This window comes from Athene noctua, chromosome 1, assembly GCF_965140245.1.
Source record: "Athene noctua chromosome 1, bAthNoc1.hap1.1, whole genome shotgun sequence".
Taxonomy (NCBI): domain Eukaryota; kingdom Metazoa; phylum Chordata; class Aves; order Strigiformes; family Strigidae; genus Athene; species Athene noctua.
Window position 1 is genome coordinate 221,098,823 of NC_134037.1, and position 20,553 is coordinate 221,119,375.

A 20,553-nucleotide genomic window follows, 5' to 3' on the forward strand; every position below is an offset into this window, starting at 1 on the left:
AGGATGAAGTGAATTAGAAGTGTCTCAACCAGAATTTATCATGATAATGCATTTACAAGCATTAGAATAACATGATGAATTTGGTCTTTTATTCTGGAGGTTCTTTATTTTTGCTGTGAGATGTTTTTGAAAAACAGATCTTTACAGACACAGTGCAACAGTAATTTAAATTAATTTCAAAGTCTAATACCTTTACTTCATAATGTACTTTGGAGGTGGGAGGTGAAGGGACTAGAACACGTTTAAGTTTTCCAGTCACAGAGTAAATACAGAGCAGATCCATAGTTAGGCATGTTAAACTACATATTAAAATAAACTTCTCAGTAATTGATTTATACCTTTCTACAAAATAGATCCTTTGATGTCTTCCTATATAGGTCTATTTTATGAAGATTCACACCAGAATTACAAAGAAATATAATAATAATAATAAAAAACTTATCAGAAGTAGATACGTTTGTCAGCTCTGTTATCTAAAAACATACTACTTGTACTACTTAACAGAAATGACTGATTAACTTTTCAGTGTTTCTCTAGGATAACACATTAGTAGCAGACTGTTATTTCTGATAGGGCAAACTTTACATAAGATAGTTAAGGGACAGCTTTGAGAACTGGCTGTATTTCAGGCCTGCAAATAACATACCTACAAACACTGACTAAGGGTTATGGTGATATATTTTAAGATACCGCCAGATGTGATCCTCTGTAGTTTGATAGCAGTGCATTGAATGACTTTTAAGTTGTTGAAAGGATAACAAATAGAAGTGTCTTGGGTTGAGTCACTACATTATTTCCACTTGGACCTATAGTACTGTCTATATTCTTATTATTCTATTTTTTTAGGACTCGGGAGTCTTGGATTGGTATTCTGTATTGTCCAAATTACTATAGTACTACTGCTTAGGAGGGAAAACCATGCTACTATTCATATAGTTATAGATGCTGCTCTGCAAAGAAAATGAGAGGCTGAATTTGAGTGATTGTTTCTGTTTTTGCCTTGAACAAGGAAAATAAAATACAAATTTATTTTATTATATTCCATAGTGGAATATGAATGCCAGGCACGAATAAGTCTAGACTTACAGTATTGGAACCCTGTGACACACCTGGGATCTTGATTTCATGAATGGATTTTGGGGGACTAGGTACAAAGATCAGGGGTTTTTCCTGGAATTTACAATGATTTATTTTTTCCCTATGAGTTCATATTTTGCTGTGTTTTGGAAGTAAAGTACAACTAGAGTACACACAAGAATTTACTAATTAAAGGACATCTACAAGGGTAATCACCTCTCTTGTATCTCTTGGTCCACATGGGGTTTAAGTGGTGAGCATTGTGCTGGGTGTTGCACAAACCCATTGCTATACTGATAGCTGGTTTCTGTCCCAAACAAGTTGAAGTCTGCATGACAGAGATTAAACTAATGACGTACATACTGTTTAACTTCAAGTTTAGGACTTGCTTACTGGTATTAGATAGAAGTGCACTCAGTCAGAGAGTAGACTCATTTCACCAGTGTTACTTGTACAGTGCTACCCAACATAAATATTTCACTCTGACTCTAGATATCATCCGCTTAAAAAAATCTGTAATTTTTAATGCTCAGTACTCATCTGGTAGATTCATTCATAGGTTTGTGTTTATACATATATACAAATACAAGCCACCTTATTTAAAGGTTTAAATTCTTGACTTTAACAGTTACTGCGTTGTTAACATCAATCTGTGTTACATCAGTTGTGCAGTTATAGCTGTACAGACTAACTAGTCTTTTCAGTATTTCGTATCAGTACTGTTACTCTCAAATGTACCATAAAAGTCACTTTTAAGCTGTTATTTAGGTTGTTCCAGCAATTCTTTGGAACTATATGGTTAATGAGTGTGGGTTTTCAGAATTAAAAATAAGGTGAATAAAGGGCAGTGAACATTAACCACAGTCTCTGGCAGAAGCTAGAATAAAATTTTTCATTTTGAGTATAAATAGTTTTTTAAAGGGCAAAGGGTCTAAGATATAGGCAGCTTCATTAAAAAGGTGACAGTTCACTTGTTTCAGCATTTCATGCGAAGAATTGTGGCCAATTAAGTGATGAGTGCATTCAGATATTACAGTGGATACACTTATATGATAGAACTCCATTATCAACTGTTATGAATAAGAATAGCATATTAATTAACAAACTGCCAAGAGAACCAGAATATTTTCACAAAATACTTACCTTGAATAGTACAATATTTTTTTTTCTTTCTTATTTAAGCTTAAATTGGCATTGAAATGTTTATGTATCTTAAATTTAATACAGGCGGTAATGAACACCAGGCCTGTGACCCTTGAGCAATGGTGGGCTTGTTTATTATGTAGGTGTTTTTTTCTTGTGGGTTTTTTCTTGTTTGTTTGTTTTGTTTTTTTTTTTAATATGGACCTCAAAATGGCAGCTGCTGCCCAGTATGTCCTACTGGAAAACAAATCAGGTGTTATTTTTCTAAATGAGTTAATAAAAAATTTCTTAAATGAAGATATTCACTTATGTTATGTGTGTATGGTTATATATGTGTTCAAAAGGGGAGTGTGCTATTATATGGCCTAATTCTGCTTTAAGTCTAATTGGTTATTTGTACATGCAATTATCTGATTTATGTTCACAAATTTGTAATTACATGTGCAAGTTATATGCAGAGATGAATGCAGATGGTTAGAAAACAAGCCTTGAAGCAGGACTGTTCATTCCAACTAAAGTTCATACATTTAAATCATTTTTTCAGGCCATCTGCAGACTCTAACAGACATAACCACATCAGTTACACTTGCTTCACATTAGGAATCATCTCAGCAACTTGAAGTAGAAACTTTTTTTAAAAATGAAAGCTTAAAATTCTTTTAGATTGTGGATGAACCCTGCCTTTCTGGCCTATTAGCTCCATGCTTGACATTTTTATAATATACATAGTAGATGTTGTTTTGAGGGGATGTTTTTAGAATTAAAAGCCCAAGTTGAAAACCGTTGAGGAAAAAATAGGCCTTGCATCTGTTATAGTTTGGGGTTTCATGTGGGTGAATAACACTGTTAGAAGGAATCATTTAGCTTGCATATTTAAATTTTGGGTGCGGTTTATGCTGTAAGGTTGAGTGAAATAGGAAAGGCATCTGTTATAACTTGACAGAAAGAGCATTTGTGGGAAGCATGTACAGGTTTTTTTTTGGTTTTTTTTTGTTTTTTTCTTCTTTTTTTTTGGTGTAGTTGCAAGAAGTATTCTGAAAGAAAACAGTGTAAATAGAGGAAATAAGTACGATTTTGCAAGGCTTTCTTGTTGCTATTGCCAATATTCCTAAATAACTTTCTTCAGAATCTCCAGTACTGTGATTTCTGAACTTCTGTTGGATGTGCTGAGTACTCTTTCTGAAGCGATGTTTATATCAAGTAAGAATATATCAATATGGTTTGAATTTATGCATGAGTTCTGTTTAATAATTGCATTTCATTGTTCATTCAGACTTATTTTCTACTCTAGCTTGTATGGCTGTCATCATCAGAGGCTTGTGTTTCACAGTTATTATATAATCAGAAGAGCCAACATACTTAGATGTTTTAAGAAGTTTCAGGCAGATCTAGTGTTTCAGCTAATTAGATGAAGCAGTGAACTTTTTGGCCTAATTTACTTCTGACATCATAATTCTGCCACCCAACAGAATTAGATTAATTTCTTATCTGTTTTTCCCTTTCCAGCAGATGACTTACACATCTCAATTTCATTAAGAGAACAGTCACATTTTAGTAATATTTTAAACTTACATGCAATCACAGCTGTATTCAAATCTGGTACTCCAGTAATACTCAGATTTCTAACTGCTTTTACTTCCTTGTCCTTTAGGTCATTCTTATATTAAGTAGTATGGACAGTCAAGCAGAATCTTTTTCTTAGATGGTTTCATTGTGTTTGTAGTGGGACTTCAGCCATCAGGTGCAAGCTGGCAGGTGTTGCTGTAATTTATAATCTATATATTCTTGCACTCTTGTGCCTTGTATCTTGTACTCTTGTGTCAAGAGTATTCCTGATATTAGTGAAAAGGAAAATGATTTGGGCTGCAGTGTTGAGGAAGATGAAAATGACATGATATTTACATGACTGGTCTGTTAGGAAAAGAAATAAATCAACAAGGTCTTCTTTACCCCTTCAAAAGCTAGTATCCTAGTACTAATCAGTGCTTATGTATTACTGTGATAAATGGCTTTGGAATGGGATATGGAGTGCAATATATTTTCTTCCATTTAGATTAATTATTTGGACCAGTGATAAACTGGCATTGCATTTCTGACCAAATACCCATTTTTGGACATTTAGCAATGTCCAAAAATGTTACAAATAGCAGTAAAGTGTTCTGTTACTGAAATGTGGTAATACTTTATCAGAATGCTTTCTCCACTACTCACACCCATCATACAATCTAATTCTTCTGAAGATCGTTCATATATTTCTTTGTGAAGATATTTAAACAGATCTTTACTTTTATCAGAATTGTTTGTTGTCTCAGTAACTCCTTCTAATTCATCATGAGTTCAGCACTAATTATTGTATGAGAACATTTTCTGTTTAACTGTGAGAAGAAAAACATATTTAAGGTAATTGCACTGAGAGTTTTATTGTTTTATACAACTGCTGCAAGTAAAAAGGACATGGTGTGATTTCTAATGTTTTTTTACTAACTGCCAAAGTAGATACATGTCCAGTCTTAGAACTGCATTCTTTTGCATTGTTCTTGAGTGGGAGTAGAAGGGGAAAACTTAAAATATAATAGTAAAGTATAAGGTTTAGATAGATGTATATTGTAGTATTTTTGCCTTGAAAATGCTAGTTCGGTGCTTTAGAAATATTTATGAAGGTTACCTTGCCAAGCGTTTTCCAACCAAAGGAATTAAATTACACCAAAGGTTTAGTCAGTCTTCCTAGATCTTATTTTTCAGAATTGACACGCCCTTGGCTCAAGTCTTATGAGTGTGAAGGCTACACGTATGACTCTGAGAGTGCATGGAAGCCATCCCGTAAAACAGAATTACCATGTGTACTATATGGGAAGAGTCCACTGTCTTGGGTTGCAGGTTGCATTGTCAGCAAGTAGCCTTAGGCTGTGACATCCTCAGCCCTTTTGCAGTAGCCATTGTATGGCAAGTACATAATAACCACTTCCAGTGGCTGCTCACCTAAATTCCATTCAGCCAGCTTCCTTGAGGTCAAAATTCTGTCAGGATTTGAAGCATGAGGGGAAGTAGAACAACTGAGAAATGAAGCCTAGATTTTCAATATGTACCTAAATGAGATGCATAAATGCTGATGTAGCTAAAATTGATATTGATATTCAAAGCTGTTCTAAGCAGTTCTAAGAACATAAAAAATATATTAAATAAATACACCAAATGCTTGTTACAGATTTTCTGCCTATCACCTCCGGAGTGTAACTGTCCCTGACACCCCCCAGTATTACTGATTATAAAACTGCCTGGCCAATGGCAGCTTCACTGCATCGTGTTTGCTCGGTTTCAAATGAGGACAATATTTCTGTGCACTAAACTTGCTCACAGACAAGGTTAAAAAGAAAACTGTAAATGTAGAAAACCAGACCTGAAAATAGTTTTGGCTGGAACAGCAGTTTGCCTTCTCACAGCTGGTCAGACTTGCTGTTTTCTTTAGGGATACGTCATGTATGAAATAAAAATAATGTTAAAGAGTAAAACTTTGTTCATGTACAGTTAATTTTGCACAATTATTACTCAAAGTCAGGACATGAGAAAGATAGATCACAGCATTATCTTCAGCTGTTGCACACTCTTTTTGTTTTATAGTATATGTTTTGCCATGCAATCAGTCATCTATAAAATGCTAGTAACATACTCTGAGATGTATATGCTACTCATGAAGAGTTTCAGCTGTTTTGGAATCAATATCTTCCTTGGTGCTCAGATCTACAGCAGAAATCAGTGAGCGGTCTATGTGTCTAAGGCTTTTAAGGATGAGACCCTTAAATTTTAAAGCCATGGCCGTATTTTGGCAGATAGTGAAAAGAGCTGAATTTAAAGTCTGCTTACTTTAAGACTTGAAGGTAAACCTGTACCTATTCTCCATTTCTTTTCATGTGATTGTGCAGGACCAGATCTTCTGTTGATTGCGTCTGTTTTTAATTGTTTTGCATTATCAAAGTGATTTCTAGGAGCAAGCTCATACTTTGATAATACAGTTGGAGGTGTATAAAACTTTAAAAGTGTAATCAAAGCTCAGCATTTTAGCTGATAATAACCACTGATTATTCCATTTTTGATTCTTTAATTCAGCCATCTGTTGTTGTCTAGATTCAGTAACACAGGAAGAATGTAAGATTAATATATGTTGATCAAAAGACCAAAAAAGAACTACTTTAGAGATCTTGCTGTATTTTAGGGCAATATAGTCTCAATTGCTTCTCATGCTTTGTACCTTTCATGCCAGTCACAGTGCAGAAGACATATACACCCTTTCCTTCAAAGATGAAAATACTAGAGACATAGTATTGCTTGAATTGTTTATGGAAGTTAAAGGGATGAAATATGAATCTGATCAAAAATCGGTGGATTTATTTTTGGTGGTTCTGAAAAGTGTTCTACATATCTAATTAGCTGATGGTGATGAAGAAAATATTTCCCTCCCTTTTTGAGAGTTTCAAGGTTCACCAGTCTGCACCTTTAATTCACCTGTCACATAATGGTATATTGTAATTGTAGATTGTGGTAATTGTCTGCAAACATATAACTCAGTCTGTGGGAATGTCTTCTAAGCCCTGAAAAGAGTCTGCAAATTTTGATACAAAGCTTACACAAATCTATATAAGGCAGACAAGTTTTGAGGGAAGTAAATGCATTCAGGTGCTTAAAAACTGAGTACTAATTTAGTAATATGTGGTCCTATAGGAAGCTTTCATTTTTTTCAACACATTATTTCACACATGAAACATGCGGTTTTAGGGAGTAAAAAAATCTAATGTACATATTTATAATTATAAAAGCTGAAAGAGTGACAATGTTCCAGTCTGTGATTCTGTGTTTCTATTACATATCCTTTTAAATGGGTAAATAAGGAACTGGTATGTTTCCTGTGAGTTCTCCTGAGGTCTTTAAAATAGTTAATCATTCATCATTGAATCTTGTTGAAGTTCTCTAATTTCTGCTCTCTCTAATATAGTCTTCAGAGAATGAAACAGCAGAGAGGAAGACCAGCCATGACTTCCAGATGTAGGTCTGCTTCTTCTAGTGTCTTCTTGTGGAGTTCCAACAGAATCCTTGACTTGTCTGTACTATGACACTACGTATTCACAAGACTTATGTTGGCTTTTTGGGTTTTGGCACTTCAACCTGTTTATGTTAACTCTAAGAAATCTAAACTGTAGTCATCCTCAAAATCAAAATGTGTCAGCTTCGAGTAGTTTATCCATTGATATAATTAACATTACCTTAAGAAGTCAAATGTGTCTTCACAAGACCAGTGTTGTTCTTCCAATGATTTTATGCACATAAAAGAAAAAATCTTAAAATATCTTTTGTATCCCTATAAAAGCTTATCTATAAAATCTAAATTTAAATAAAAAGAGTATTATCAACAGTTTAGAAATGATGATTTAAAAACCATGTTTTGGGCTGCATCAAGAGAAGTGTGGCTAGCAGGTCAATGGAGGTGATTCTACCCCTCTACTCCTCTCTCGTGAGATCCCCCCTGCAGTACTCTGTCCAGCTCTGGGACCCCAAAATAAGAAGGACATGGACTTAATCGATCAGGTCCAGAGGAGGGCTGTGAAAAGGATCAGGGGGCTGGAGCACCTCCCTCATGAGGACAGGCTGAGAGGGTTGAGGTTGTTCAGCCTAGAGAAGAGCAGGCTCCGGGGAGACCTTATAGCAGCCTTCCAGTACTTAGAGAGGACCTACAGGAAAGATGGAGAGGAACTTTTTATCAGGGAGTGAAGAGATAGGACGAGAAGTAATGGTTTTAAACTGAAAGAGGGTAGATTTAGACTAGGTATAAGGAAAAGATTCTTTAGGATGAGGGTGGTGAGGCACTGGATCAGGTTGCCCAGAGAGGCTGTGGATGTCTCCTTCTTGGAAGTGTTCAAGGCCAGGTTGGATGGGACTTTGAGCAACCTGGTCAAAATGGAAGGTGTCCTTGCCACTAGCGGGGGAATTGGAACTAGATGATCTTTGAGGTTGCTTCCAACCCAAACCATTCTATAATTCTATGATTCTATGATTTTTGTATCTCCATGACATCAACTACAAGAATATCGTGCATTGCTCTGTGTTTAAATATATCTTTTGCATAACAAATCAACTCATAACTATTGAATTTACATTTTATTTTCACACTGAAGAAAAATGTACTGATTTTGATACAGAACAGGAATGTGAGTACCATGAAGCAGGCATATTATCCTGGAATGAAAGTGAACTTGTCCTAAGGTAAAAATAAGTAGGTCTTTACTATACACAAGCTTAGGAAAAATACCAACAAGATAATTCATTAAGGTATTTTTATTATTCTGTTTGTGATACTTAAGCTCATTTGCTATGCTTTTAAATTTTTTTTTTAAAGAGTTCATATAGCTATAAAAATGATAATGAACTGCAAAACAACATGAGAGTTTTCAAATAGAATCATAATGACTATTTCTCAAAATTAATTTTTATATACTGTTTTTTCCACAACTTTGGGAATGATTCATACAAAATTATTGCAATTCTTATATCTTGAAAACTATAGAACAATAGTAGTATTACGAGTTAGGATTTTGGTTAATGAAACAAGTACATAATATAAATAATAAAGTAAGACAATTATTGTTACTTAATCAGTTATTTGGGACAGTGCGTGCTTATTTCAACCACTCAGAGATTTACTCATTTTAATTGTGTATTGCATATTCTACCGTGACTCTAAATCAGATCTTCCAGACTTTAAGAAATAATTATTACATGGGATTTTCTGCCTTGTCATAAGGAATAAATGTTTGTTAAATAGATAAAGGCCTTTTTACAGTAAACTGGGGTTGGTGCTTTGTCACTTGAAAGTTATATCAGGATAAAAGTGGTTTACTTCTCAGAAATTTCATTTAAATATTGTTAGTTGGATTGGAATTGGGAGTTTAGGACTTAATGAAAACACTTATTTGGTGATAAATCATGGGGTAGAGTTGGGTTCCTGGACTCATTTATGGCTTAGAGTGTGACAGCCCTTTTGTACAGGGTAGTGCAATCAACTGGTTTGTAGAAGGTCACCAGAGGAAGAGTTTTGCTTTGGATATTTCAATATCACTCACGTATAATTCGCTGCTGACCTTCGTTTATAAATTTCGCCGATGGGTGCCTTCTCTTAGGCTTTGAAGAGGGGTGGTTGTATTACTCAAAATCAAAGACAAAAGCATTCAGACTTCACCATGGCTATATTTGGTAGTAAGCATCAAGGAGAGGCTTTGCTGGTGTGAACCTGTTGTTAGTTTAAAGACTTGAAAGTCATTGGTAGGTTGTGTATTAAGCCATGGAACCCTACTTGTGTTTTTTATGCTGTTGTCAGATCCTTCCATACTCATATTACAACAGTGATTTGAGAACAGTACATCATCATAGGTATTTAAATTGAGCCATTACAATTTTCTTACAAAGTGGCATTTTTTTGGTGGGTGAATATATTAGAAACACTCCATTTAAATCAGATCATTTTTGTCTGTAATGTTTTTATCAGTTTTATGTGTATTCATGGTATGTTTATTTTTATTGTAAATCACAAATGAAATTTCAAAGAAAAATGTAAGACACTTAATTTGGTTCTGTGAGTTGGAATAAGACAATATTATTTTTCTACAACTGTTTTTCTTGTAGTTATGAACATATGACAATTTTGTATTAAAGAAAATCAAAAATCCCAAACCAATCAATGAAATTATCAAGTTTATAATTTTAATAATGACCTCAGCTCAGGACATTAAGTTGGGAATTAATGATCAGTTAAGGTTAATGGCTCAATGCCTTGAGTCATTAAACTCCAAGAAAATGCCCTGTACTTTGATTGTTTTTAGTTTATTGAAGGCAGGTTGTAGAAGTTGCAGAAAAAAAGGTATTTTCAAACTCAAGGGGAACGAATATGAATAGAAAATAGAGGTGTTTTATTATCTGCCTCCTTCTGCAGTCCCAGCATAGCTAAAAATGCCATTATTCTTGATTAGAATTTTGTTAGTGTGAGGACCTAAGGAGCAAAACCTTTCATAGCGACCTTTCTTTTCTTTCTTGTTTTGGAACGAATTAAGAACCTCAAATTTTTGGCAAAGCATAGGTTAACACTGCAGTGCTAGAACTGCACATCACCTTTTTCTGGGAAGTTATTCCACAATGTCCCCTAAATAAGCAGTTATAGGATATTGCAACAGTACTGTGCTATGATCATATAAGAATGCAAGCCTTTGGATATGCATTGTATGTAGCAGGTACATATTTGCATGTAAGTGGGTAATAAGTATTTTCATTGTAATCTGTATCTAATTTGTATGCTACTTACATGGTCCAGGAGATGGAAAGTTGTGTATGTGAGCATTTAACAGACAAGGAGTGCTTAAACCTGAAGCCCTTCATTTTTCCAGACTGGAGAGATGTAAGCTGCTATGATGGCAGTTGCTCAACAATATCTCACAAATACTTCTGAGTCCTTTCTGACATAAAGTAGTATATTTAAAGTAAGGTGTCTTAGTGAGATTTTCACTTTAAATAGAATAAGGGTTAAATGATAACTTGACTTATCTTTTAAATGACAAAAAATAAAGAAATTGCAAGACCTTTTCACACATTAGATATGTATTGTCATTTATCATCTAGATATCAGGCTAGCAGTGCGAAGTAATAAAACATATCATCGAAAAATGTGCTATAGGTCTGAATCACTCTTTCATTCCACCTCCCAGCTAACTGTAGTATTAAATCAAACAAGCAGAACATTTCCTTAGGCAGCCATTGCCTTTTAATTTCCTGAAGAACCTTAAAATATCATTCATTACAAGTACTACACATATTTGGTTTTTAAAAGTCTCATAAATCAATAGCAGGCTGACTGTAATAATTATTACAAGTTAGTGCATAATTTTCGTGCTGAAGGCTGCATGCAGAACTTTAGCATATGCAAACGAGGCAATTCAAACTGTGTATAGATATTAATATGAAGAAGCAGGTAACGAGGTGCAGGCTATGAATTATGCATCAAGAGTGGCTGATCTTCAATGAGGAAAATGAATTCAGCATGTAATCTAATTAGTGATGGAAGTCTATTACATCTAACTGCAAAAGCAACCGTCCTTGAAACAAATTTATTTACAGTCCATGTTACCACTTGAAACAACTTTGAAATGATGTGTAAGACAACAGCTTAATTGTAAAAATTTTTTTGTTTGTTTGTTTCAGTTCTAGACCTGGAAGGCCTCCTAAGAGGACTCAAAGTGTCACCTCCCCAGAGAATTCTCATATCATGCCACATTCTGTCCCAGGCCTAATGTCTCCTGGAATCATCCCGCCAACAGGTAGGATCACTAGAAACACCTTCACACGGGCAATCTTTTGAATTCATGGCTTATATCCACTTGTTAATAAATTAACAGTCTAGGAAACCGGCACCCAAATAATCACAAAGGAGTTTCCGTAATGTAATATCACTGCTATATAAATGCACTGTATGTAATGGAAATTGTGGCAGCTCAGTACTTTAAAATACGAATAACAGCAAATAATAATATTTTATAATTTTTTCCCCTGTTTTTCTTTATAAACAAAAAACCTTTCAGAGCATGAATTACCTATCATAAGACAATAATCTCCCTATTCATTGTTAATAGATCTGATTTTTGCTGGTTTGCTTGATTAGATAATGTCATCATGAATGTGGTTGCCTGAAGAAACTGAGTTAGTTAAAATAATTCCATGCTGCACACACCTCTTCTGTAATTTTTCATTCTGAAATTCTATTTTTGATACCTCTCCTGAGTCCTTATACTAATGTAAAGTCCTGTAACAACCTGTTTCTCAAGCTACTATTTTCTTTTGAAAGCTACTGTAACATCTCCTAGCAGTGACTTGCTCTTAGACATAGTTAATATAAGAAAGGCTGTGCTGGAGGAAAGCTATGAACAGAGCCGCCTGAAGATGGAGGCACCCAACAGTCAAGCTATTGATGATGGTGCCACATTCTCTCTCTTTATGTTACAGATGAGTTAAATTCTTCTACTTGCTTCAGCAAAGCTCATCTGAGCTTCCACTTCTTCCCCAGTCGTTCCCCACTTGCTTGCACATTGCAGTCTTTAACAATGATTTTCTCTAAGGCAAAGGAAAGATAATGAACTAGACAGATTGAAACATAGTGGAAAATTACAGGGTCTTGGAGATCAGATAGATGGGTGGGTGTTTGAGTACGTGCCCATGATCATATGTCTGTTTAAGTATTAAGCATAATCCTTGGCATGGTTTTGGTTTATAGTCGTAGATGACTAGCATTCTCCAAGAAGATGCACAGTTCAGGAAATATCACATGACAGAAACTGTTGGCAGTTTGGATGCAAATGTTGTGTCTGGAAGAGGGAGGAAAGTGAAGAGAGTTTAGCTCTGTAGACAAAAGTGGGGCCATGACTCTTGGCCTTAGGGCTCAAGAGCTCCTTTACGTAGTAAGATAGACACATAGCCAGAAATATTTTATTAGAAATATAGTTTTTCAAAAGGCTAAGATCAAGAGGAGTGACAGAATGAAGTCAGACAGCTAAGCTTGTAAATAGACAGTTGTAAGCAGAAGGAAGGAGGGGTAAGACTGAGAGTGTAGGCAAGCATGAGAGAATGTTAGGCAAGCAGAACGCACAGGGTAGTCTGGGCAGGTGTACCAGGGGAAAAAAAAAAAAAGAAAAGAATCAGGATTAAAATACTTTACACAATAGGATTTACAGGATAAAATCTAGTAAAGGAAGTAAAGTTGGTGCAGTGGGTGCAATGTGAGAATAATAGGTAGGGTCTGTGTGGGGAAAGAACAAAAGTTTTTATAGGGCAGAGCGTTTGTGTTTATGAGAGAAAGAAGGAAAGGGAAATTATTTTAGAAAAGTAAAGCAGAAGAATATCAAATAAAAAAATACTTGTGAAAAGTAGAAAGGAGATCACATGAAAGAAGTCAGAGACAAATAAGCAGGCCAAAAAGAGGGTGACAGGAAAAAAAAACCCTTGTCAACAGTATCGTTTGGGGTTTTGCGTTACAGTTAATGTATAAGAGCAGATCACCTCTTGATATGTTTTCTGGGGGTTTTAAATTTTTTTTTTTATTCTAAGAAAGCAGCCTAAAACCACAACTAATACCTAAAGTATCCAATTACTCTCTAGTCCTTTAAAGCTGATCATAACAAGTTAATGATAAAAATATATGGTACTAAAAGCACAGCTACAATTTCTTAGAATATCAACCCACAAAACCAGATGTAGATCTTTTTAAAATGATGATAAAAAAAAGGAAGAAAATAATTCAAAACTAAAGAAAATAGGCATATATAAGTTTATTATTCATCTAATACTTTTAGGAAGCAGTGCTTTGTGAGTCTCTCGCAAAAGAGGAAAGATTTAAATGAAATCATTACCAAGTTTGAACTGTTTTCACATTATGTGGCTTACCACAATGGAATGGGTGAGCATGACTTTTTCCCATTGTGGTGGTCCTGAGTGTCAAACAGCACAAAAAACGCAAATACTGACAGTGTAAGAAGCAAACTGTAGTGTAGAGTGTTCCATGGAGTATGACTCAGCAAAGATAAGGAGCATCACAACAGCAGGGCTACATGATAGTCATCCCAGCATTTTATAGACAGTCATGTATAAAAATAGGCTTACAATATGATGAGTTCAAATCCATTAACATTTTTGCATGAACATTGCAAATAAGTACCAAAACTACTGTAATAGAACTACCAAGAAAGAACTACTTAACTGCAATAGATGACTTAGGTGCCGTTGTTATATGTTATATACCACAGTAGTTGATACTCGAAAATTCTTGACGCATGTGAACTTTTCCCTCCATATTTTTACTGTATACTCATAGAACCACAGAATGGTTGAGGTTTGCAGGCGTCACTGGAGATGTAGTCCAGCCTCCCTTGGTCAAAGTAGGGTCACACAGAGCAGGCTTTTATAGGTTGAACAGCCCCAGCTTACTCAGCCTCTCTTCATATGTCAGGTGCTCCAATCCCTTCATCATCTTTGTGGTCCTAAAATGACTTTTTGTTTGAGAAGTTTATGAAGTTTGAATTTCCTGTTAGGATCCATCTCTAAGCAGAAAAAAATCAAAGTACCAGATTGTTAAGTGCTTTCCCCACCCTCCCTTTCTCTCTCTTTTTTGGTAACAAATTCTTCTTTTTAAACTTTCTGATTGATTTAATAATCTGAGTATAATAACTAAGTTTCTTTCCTGCCTACAAAAGAGTATAAGTGATCACACAAACAATTATGTGCTATTTAATGCTCTTCAAGTAACAGAGATCTGAAATTGTAGATATATCTAGGATACACAATGCTCTGATTTAATGTATGATTTTACTCAAAAATTTTCCTTTTTTTGAAATTTGCTGCATAATACAGAAATATGCATTTAAATAATGCATGGTTTCTAAAGGGGCTGGTTCTGTGTGCATTGTTTATATGTACAATACTATTGGTACAAAACTGTATGATGAGACTTCTCATTAAATTTCAGAATTGTGTATTTTTGTAGGAGGTCAAGTTAAGGAACCGTTTAAAATGTATTCTGTTACTGGTCCAGTCTGAAAACACATGCAGGGAGTCTTGCATCATCACTTAGAATGTATTTGCTTTAGACAAGTATTTAGTGACTAAGCTGAGATCTAGGGAACATACTGGGAAAGGAAATAAAAGGGAAAAAAGGAAAAATGGAAAAATATTCCACTTTTTTTTTTAGGGAGCATAAATTAAAGAAGTGAGGATCACCTCTTGGGTGATAATCTGCCCATTTTATCACAAGATTCTAAATATTACCCACAATTCCTGAACTGTCTACTGTCTTTCATTAGGGTCCATTTACAGAATTTTCCCAAGTTTAGAAAAGACTGGTCAGCTGACAAAAGACAGTCTTATGTTTATTAAAATAAATGTAGGACTTCTGAAGGTGTGACAAAATGAGAAACCTGTAGTAACAGGAAATGAAGACCTTCTTGAATTGTCCAGAGAATGAAAATCTGCCTGTGTTACAAATGATGTAATCAGAAGAGTTTGGTGTAGGTTCAAACAGGTGTACTGACTTTTCAGGCTTATCTGGCTAACACCTTGAAGCCCTCCAAAACTAGATAGCTCATCATAGTTAACTTTGATCTGCATATCTCTGTGTACTGCAGATCTTTTCTTGGCTAATGTGCTTAGAAGCTTCAAAAGTTGTCTATAAAGTTGAAACAGTAGATAACTGTAATTAATCAGAAAAGCAGTGCTGTAATTCCTGAGTGGAGTGTATGATATACATTGTGCTCTGTATTTTTTTGTCTGTGGTTGCTGCACCACATATAAAATGATATTTTCGTTATTTTTCATACAAACTTTTAAAAGCAATTATCTTCACTTTTAAATTTTATTTTTTGGTAATTATTCTTAAGTATTTCAGGTTTTCAAGCTGTTTTGTAAAGCTCCTGACTTAATTCTTCTGCAGCTTGGCCTACTGAATCTGTAATCTACAGGTGATGAAATGAGTAACTACAAAACTCTTGTACTTATTTCAGGAACTGCATCTTTCACTCAAAGATAAAATGTGAATATAAAGTGCTTTGGAAATCACTATTGTAGGGCATGATAAGAACACTACTTTATCAATTTTAAAAAAAAGTGATTTCAAAGCACCTTACATGTTTCATTTATTACATTAATTTTACATTAACTTCAGTAATTATTGTTGCTGTTATTATTATTTTGAACAGATTTGCTTTATGATAGGTACTTCTGTCCGTTATTCCACATCTGATATCAGACTCTTCTTTTCCAGTGTAAAGATATTAAGCTTCCTCTGAAATGTTTCATGTGTATGAATTATAACTACTGTCCTGTATTAAACTCTTGTTCTGTTTTTTTAAGTGATAATCGGAAGATGTAATTTCCAACCTCATCCGTAATTTCTCTCTTGCTGTGTGCCTGATTCAGTAGAAGTATATTCCAACTTCCGTCCTTTACAAAACTCTCTGAGCCACAAAGCATTTTTTATGGGGATTTAGAGTAAGGAGAGAGTTGAAGGGTTTTGTATAGATTATTTCAGCTTGGAGAACAAATGCAATTCACAGATGCAGCTACTGATAAAAGTGTAGCAACATTTCTGCTAACATAGGAGATAGAATTATTTGGTGTTTAAAGAAAGATTAATCACATAATTAAATAATTTAATTTTCTCTGGCTCATAGTTATTGATGTTGTATTAGACAGAACTGGTTAAAATATGATTATCATTGTTATGATGTTATCCACATCATATTGGATATTGCCAAGAAACAAAATCTGTAGTTGGAAGTATTTTCTCCTGGTAGACTCAATCCTGCAAGGTTTTAAGGTAGTTAAATTATCAAAGTGAAGAGTTAATTTCTATGAGTATTCCAGGGACTAAAAATTAAAAGTTTGAGTTAGATACTCAGTAATTTTGAGAAGCAAACCTATCATTTGGTTATTTATTTTATCTAGTGTGTAGATTTTGTGATCCTGTGTTGGTTAAAAAGATATATTATTAAAATTGAGTGGCTATGGCTTACTTTTATAATGCCTTCCATGTTGACACAGTGTTTTGGTTATCGGTGTTTAATCATTCTTAATGTTAACATTGCCTTTGATTGGTGTTATAGGATGATATGCTGTTTATCTGTGGGGCTGAGCTAACTTATTGTAAAAATAAGCAAAAAAATCCTGCTTTCAGAGTGATAAACTGTAATCTAATTCAAGAAACTGAATCAGATTACACAAATATTTTTGCACTTCATTAAGGAAGTAGTCATTATAATGAATGTGAAAGCTTCTATCGTGTTCACTAGTTGATGTATCAGTGGGAAGATATACTGACTCAACTCAGTAAATAGTTCATAGTTTTTAAAATCATAATTAAGATGTAATTCAGGTCACCTGTCCTCTTCTGAAAACACTGTCATAATTTTTTCGTATTATTATCCTATTGAATAGCTAGCTATCTTCTACTTTATCACAAGATGCTTTGTCACTGAAAAAGTTCTGGAAGCTCACTAGTTTAAGTTCCAGGGAGTCTGTTACATTCACTAGTTAATAATTAAGTTGATTTTTTATGTAGCTACAAATTTTATAAAAATAATTGTTTCAGCAACTATAATATTAGGGTAAGAAAACAAGACACAGTGGGAGCTTAAGTACCTAGCTGTTTAATCTCAGGCATTTGCAAATTCATTATTTTCTGACTTTTGATATTTTACTCCTCAACCTTCATTTTAATTGTTGTGTTAAAAAATAATCTTATTCTAATACTTGAGCAGAAAACACTGCCTTATAAGAATTTATTTTGCTGTCCCAGTAATCAAAGGATCAGACTTCTGAGAATGTTCAGTGACTTAAGTAGCTCTTTGTAAGAAGCTAGGATGTAACTCCATGGTTTGTTATAGGCAAATGTATGGAAGATCTTGAAGCAGGTAGATTATAAATTGTCTCTGGCCATTTAGCCACATTTGCTCTGCGAGCACGAGAAGGCTTTTGAGTATCTTTGTTTTCAATAAATTACATAGACATAGATTCTTCAGTCATAAATTCTTTTTAAAACCAAGAATTACTTGCAGAGATAGACCCTTGTTTTATTAAGAAGTTTTAATCAATAAGAACTTTCACATTTTGCAGTATTATACCATACAACACCACATATATTCAAAGCCTACAGACTACTGTTGATGACTATGTAACTCAGAGAGTCAGATCTCATGAAGGTTCATCCACTGCCTGTTGAGAAGAGTCCCTGAATTGAACTATTTCCAGAAATGCTCCCAGCTTTTTTGGTATAAAAGTAACAAGTTTTTTCACTTTAAAAGTGACTCTGGGATTAAATGTTTAAGCAGGTACCTTGACACACTCAGGGTATGCAAGAATTAACCGAGGAGTGAGGTTATTTTACAGTGTAGTTATAACCGGGTGAATCCTCTCTTCTACTTGCATCTTGTGACTACTTATTTAGTATTAGGTTGTGATGTGCACAGAATTATTACCTTTTAGTGGAAAATCTGAAATAAGAATATTTTTGTTCCTTCCTGGATCACAGAATAATTTTGCCTTCTGAAGGCTAACGGTCTATTTATTTGTGAATTTCCCCATAAGAACGGTAGTACTGTACCAGTTATGTAGGATCTCACTTGAAGAACTAAATTTTGTGAAGATGAACTATTAGAAGATACTAGTAAAGCCTCTAATGATGTGTTTACTAGTGATTACTATAATGGAGGTGTTTACTAGTGATTAATATAGGTTTCTGAATTCCAACATACTATTATTTGTAATTGAAATGAAAAAGTTATTGAAAAGATACATATTTCAGAGTACACTAATTGTTTAATAAAATTAAATGATTAAAAATGTCAGCTTACCAATTGTGGGAAATACTAAGATTGTCTTGTAACTCAGATTTCAGGCAGACTCTTTCAATAGAAAAACATCAAGATAATCATGCTCCTGTGTTTACAGTTTTTCTTATAATAAACTTGGTATCTTTCCAACCACTCTTGAGTTTTAATGAGGACTTTTAGTCAAAATAATTCAATACCCAATCATTTAATTTCTAATTATTTCAAAACTAACCTTTTACAGAGCAAACAGTGCATTGCCATTTTAAACATAAAATATGGACTATTGTTTTATTAAACACTGCCACCAGAAATGAACCTGAGATGCTGAAATTGCAGTAATATCTCAATCTTGCAAACACCTTGGTCTCTTACTGAATGATGTTAGTTGCTATCATGCTACATGGTACTTGTTAGAGTAGGCATAGCAAAATCTAGTAAAACACTCAATTTCATCACATTGCTAACTGTGGTTCTGCATTATCATGATAATATGAAGTTCTTGAATGCCATCAAGGTGCCTATCTCCTGTCCTGTAGAATTAGACTACTTATGACCTTGCACAACATGATCAATGAAGTGTGAATGATTTTTTCTCTTTGTTTTTTGTTTGATCTGCTACCGGTGCTACATACTGCATTAAATAAAAAATTACTTCAAATTTATATATTCCAAAGGTATGTCCATGATTTCAGTATCGTACTGGGATTCTGTAATGTATAGGAAGAATCTGCAGCTTAATGTATTTAACTCGGGTTTGGGTTTTTTAGAGGGTGGTGTCAAATGTGATTTTTTAATATGATTGTCTGTGGATTTTTCCAGATCTCATGCAAGGACTTAAATATGAAGGGAATATCCAGAATAAATGTCAGGTAGCCCAGGTTTTTTTGTTATGTGATATAGGATGTAGGTGAATTTAAATATTTACTCAAATAAATGATATCTTTACAAAAAGTATGCAGGCAAGAATTACTATATCTGAGCAGCTTTAGAGGACTACAACTCAAGGAAAAAAAAAAGAATGAGCTAAGTACTGTATTAATTGATTTTATTAATATTTGTTTCAAGTCATCTGTGTTTGATAACAGCTTGGAAGGGTCAAGCATCTAATGATCACATCATATCTAACCTTTTAGGCAACAAGCTAATTGAACACAAAATGAACTTAGTTTTCCAAGGAGAGCCAGTCACTATGAGTTGTCCTTATGACTTACAGCTCTAGTAACAGTGCCTGCATGAATTTTATACGACATGATAGCATACGATCAGAATTATAATGAATCCACTATTGGTTGTTCACAGTGCATTGTATTGTTGTTGTTACTAATGTTATCCTATGCAATATATTAGAGCTATAATAAAGTAGTCTTACTTGGGAGAAGGTTTCTGAAGGGGAAGGTTATTCTGGTTCAAGTCCCAGGTTCAGGATTCCAGGGCCAGATTGTTGTTCAAACTTGATTCCAGATCGTCTGCAAGTTGCTTAACATTTTTCTTCCTGTTTGGAAATCAGGGAGTATTTATGTCAGAACTGTATTGTGATGAACTGTCAGAACTGTATTGTGATGTGGAAGCATGTGGAAAGATTGAAAATATAAAATGATCTGTCAGTTATTGCTCATGGAGCTGCCTCCAAAAGGTTGTGGTTTATGAAAACTGGAGCATTCAAAGTGCTAAGCTTGAAAACTTCATTTTACTTTCTTCAGGTGAGAAGAGTTCTTTGATTCTTTCAAGATGCAGAAATAGGGAGTTATGTTGGTTGGTTGCTCTGTGCCTGAGGCAACATGGGAAAGGCAGAGTGGGATGGAAAAGGATAGGAAGGGGGATTAAAAAATTGTGTGTATGTGATAGAGAGAGAGAAAAGCAGAGGGAAGATAGAGTTCTTCTTTATGAGTTGGTATAACCAACTTATTTAACATAATCAAATTAACATTTGATT

At 34.4% G+C, this 20,553-nt stretch overlaps 1 protein-coding gene across 4 annotated transcripts in view; it reads left to right on the forward strand.

Annotated features, from left to right (window-relative positions):
- DACH1 (dachshund family transcription factor 1) overlaps nt 1-20,553 on the forward strand; it is a 368,620-nt gene that overhangs the window by 143,732 nt on the left and 204,335 nt on the right. For all 4 annotated transcript variants that reach the window (XM_074912141.1, XM_074912150.1, XM_074912169.1 and 1 more), the window contains exon 2: nt 11,455-11,570. In XM_074912141.1, the coding sequence (XP_074768242.1) occupies nt 11,455-11,570 (116 nt within the window). The remainder of the gene's footprint in view (nt 1-11,454; nt 11,571-20,553) is intronic.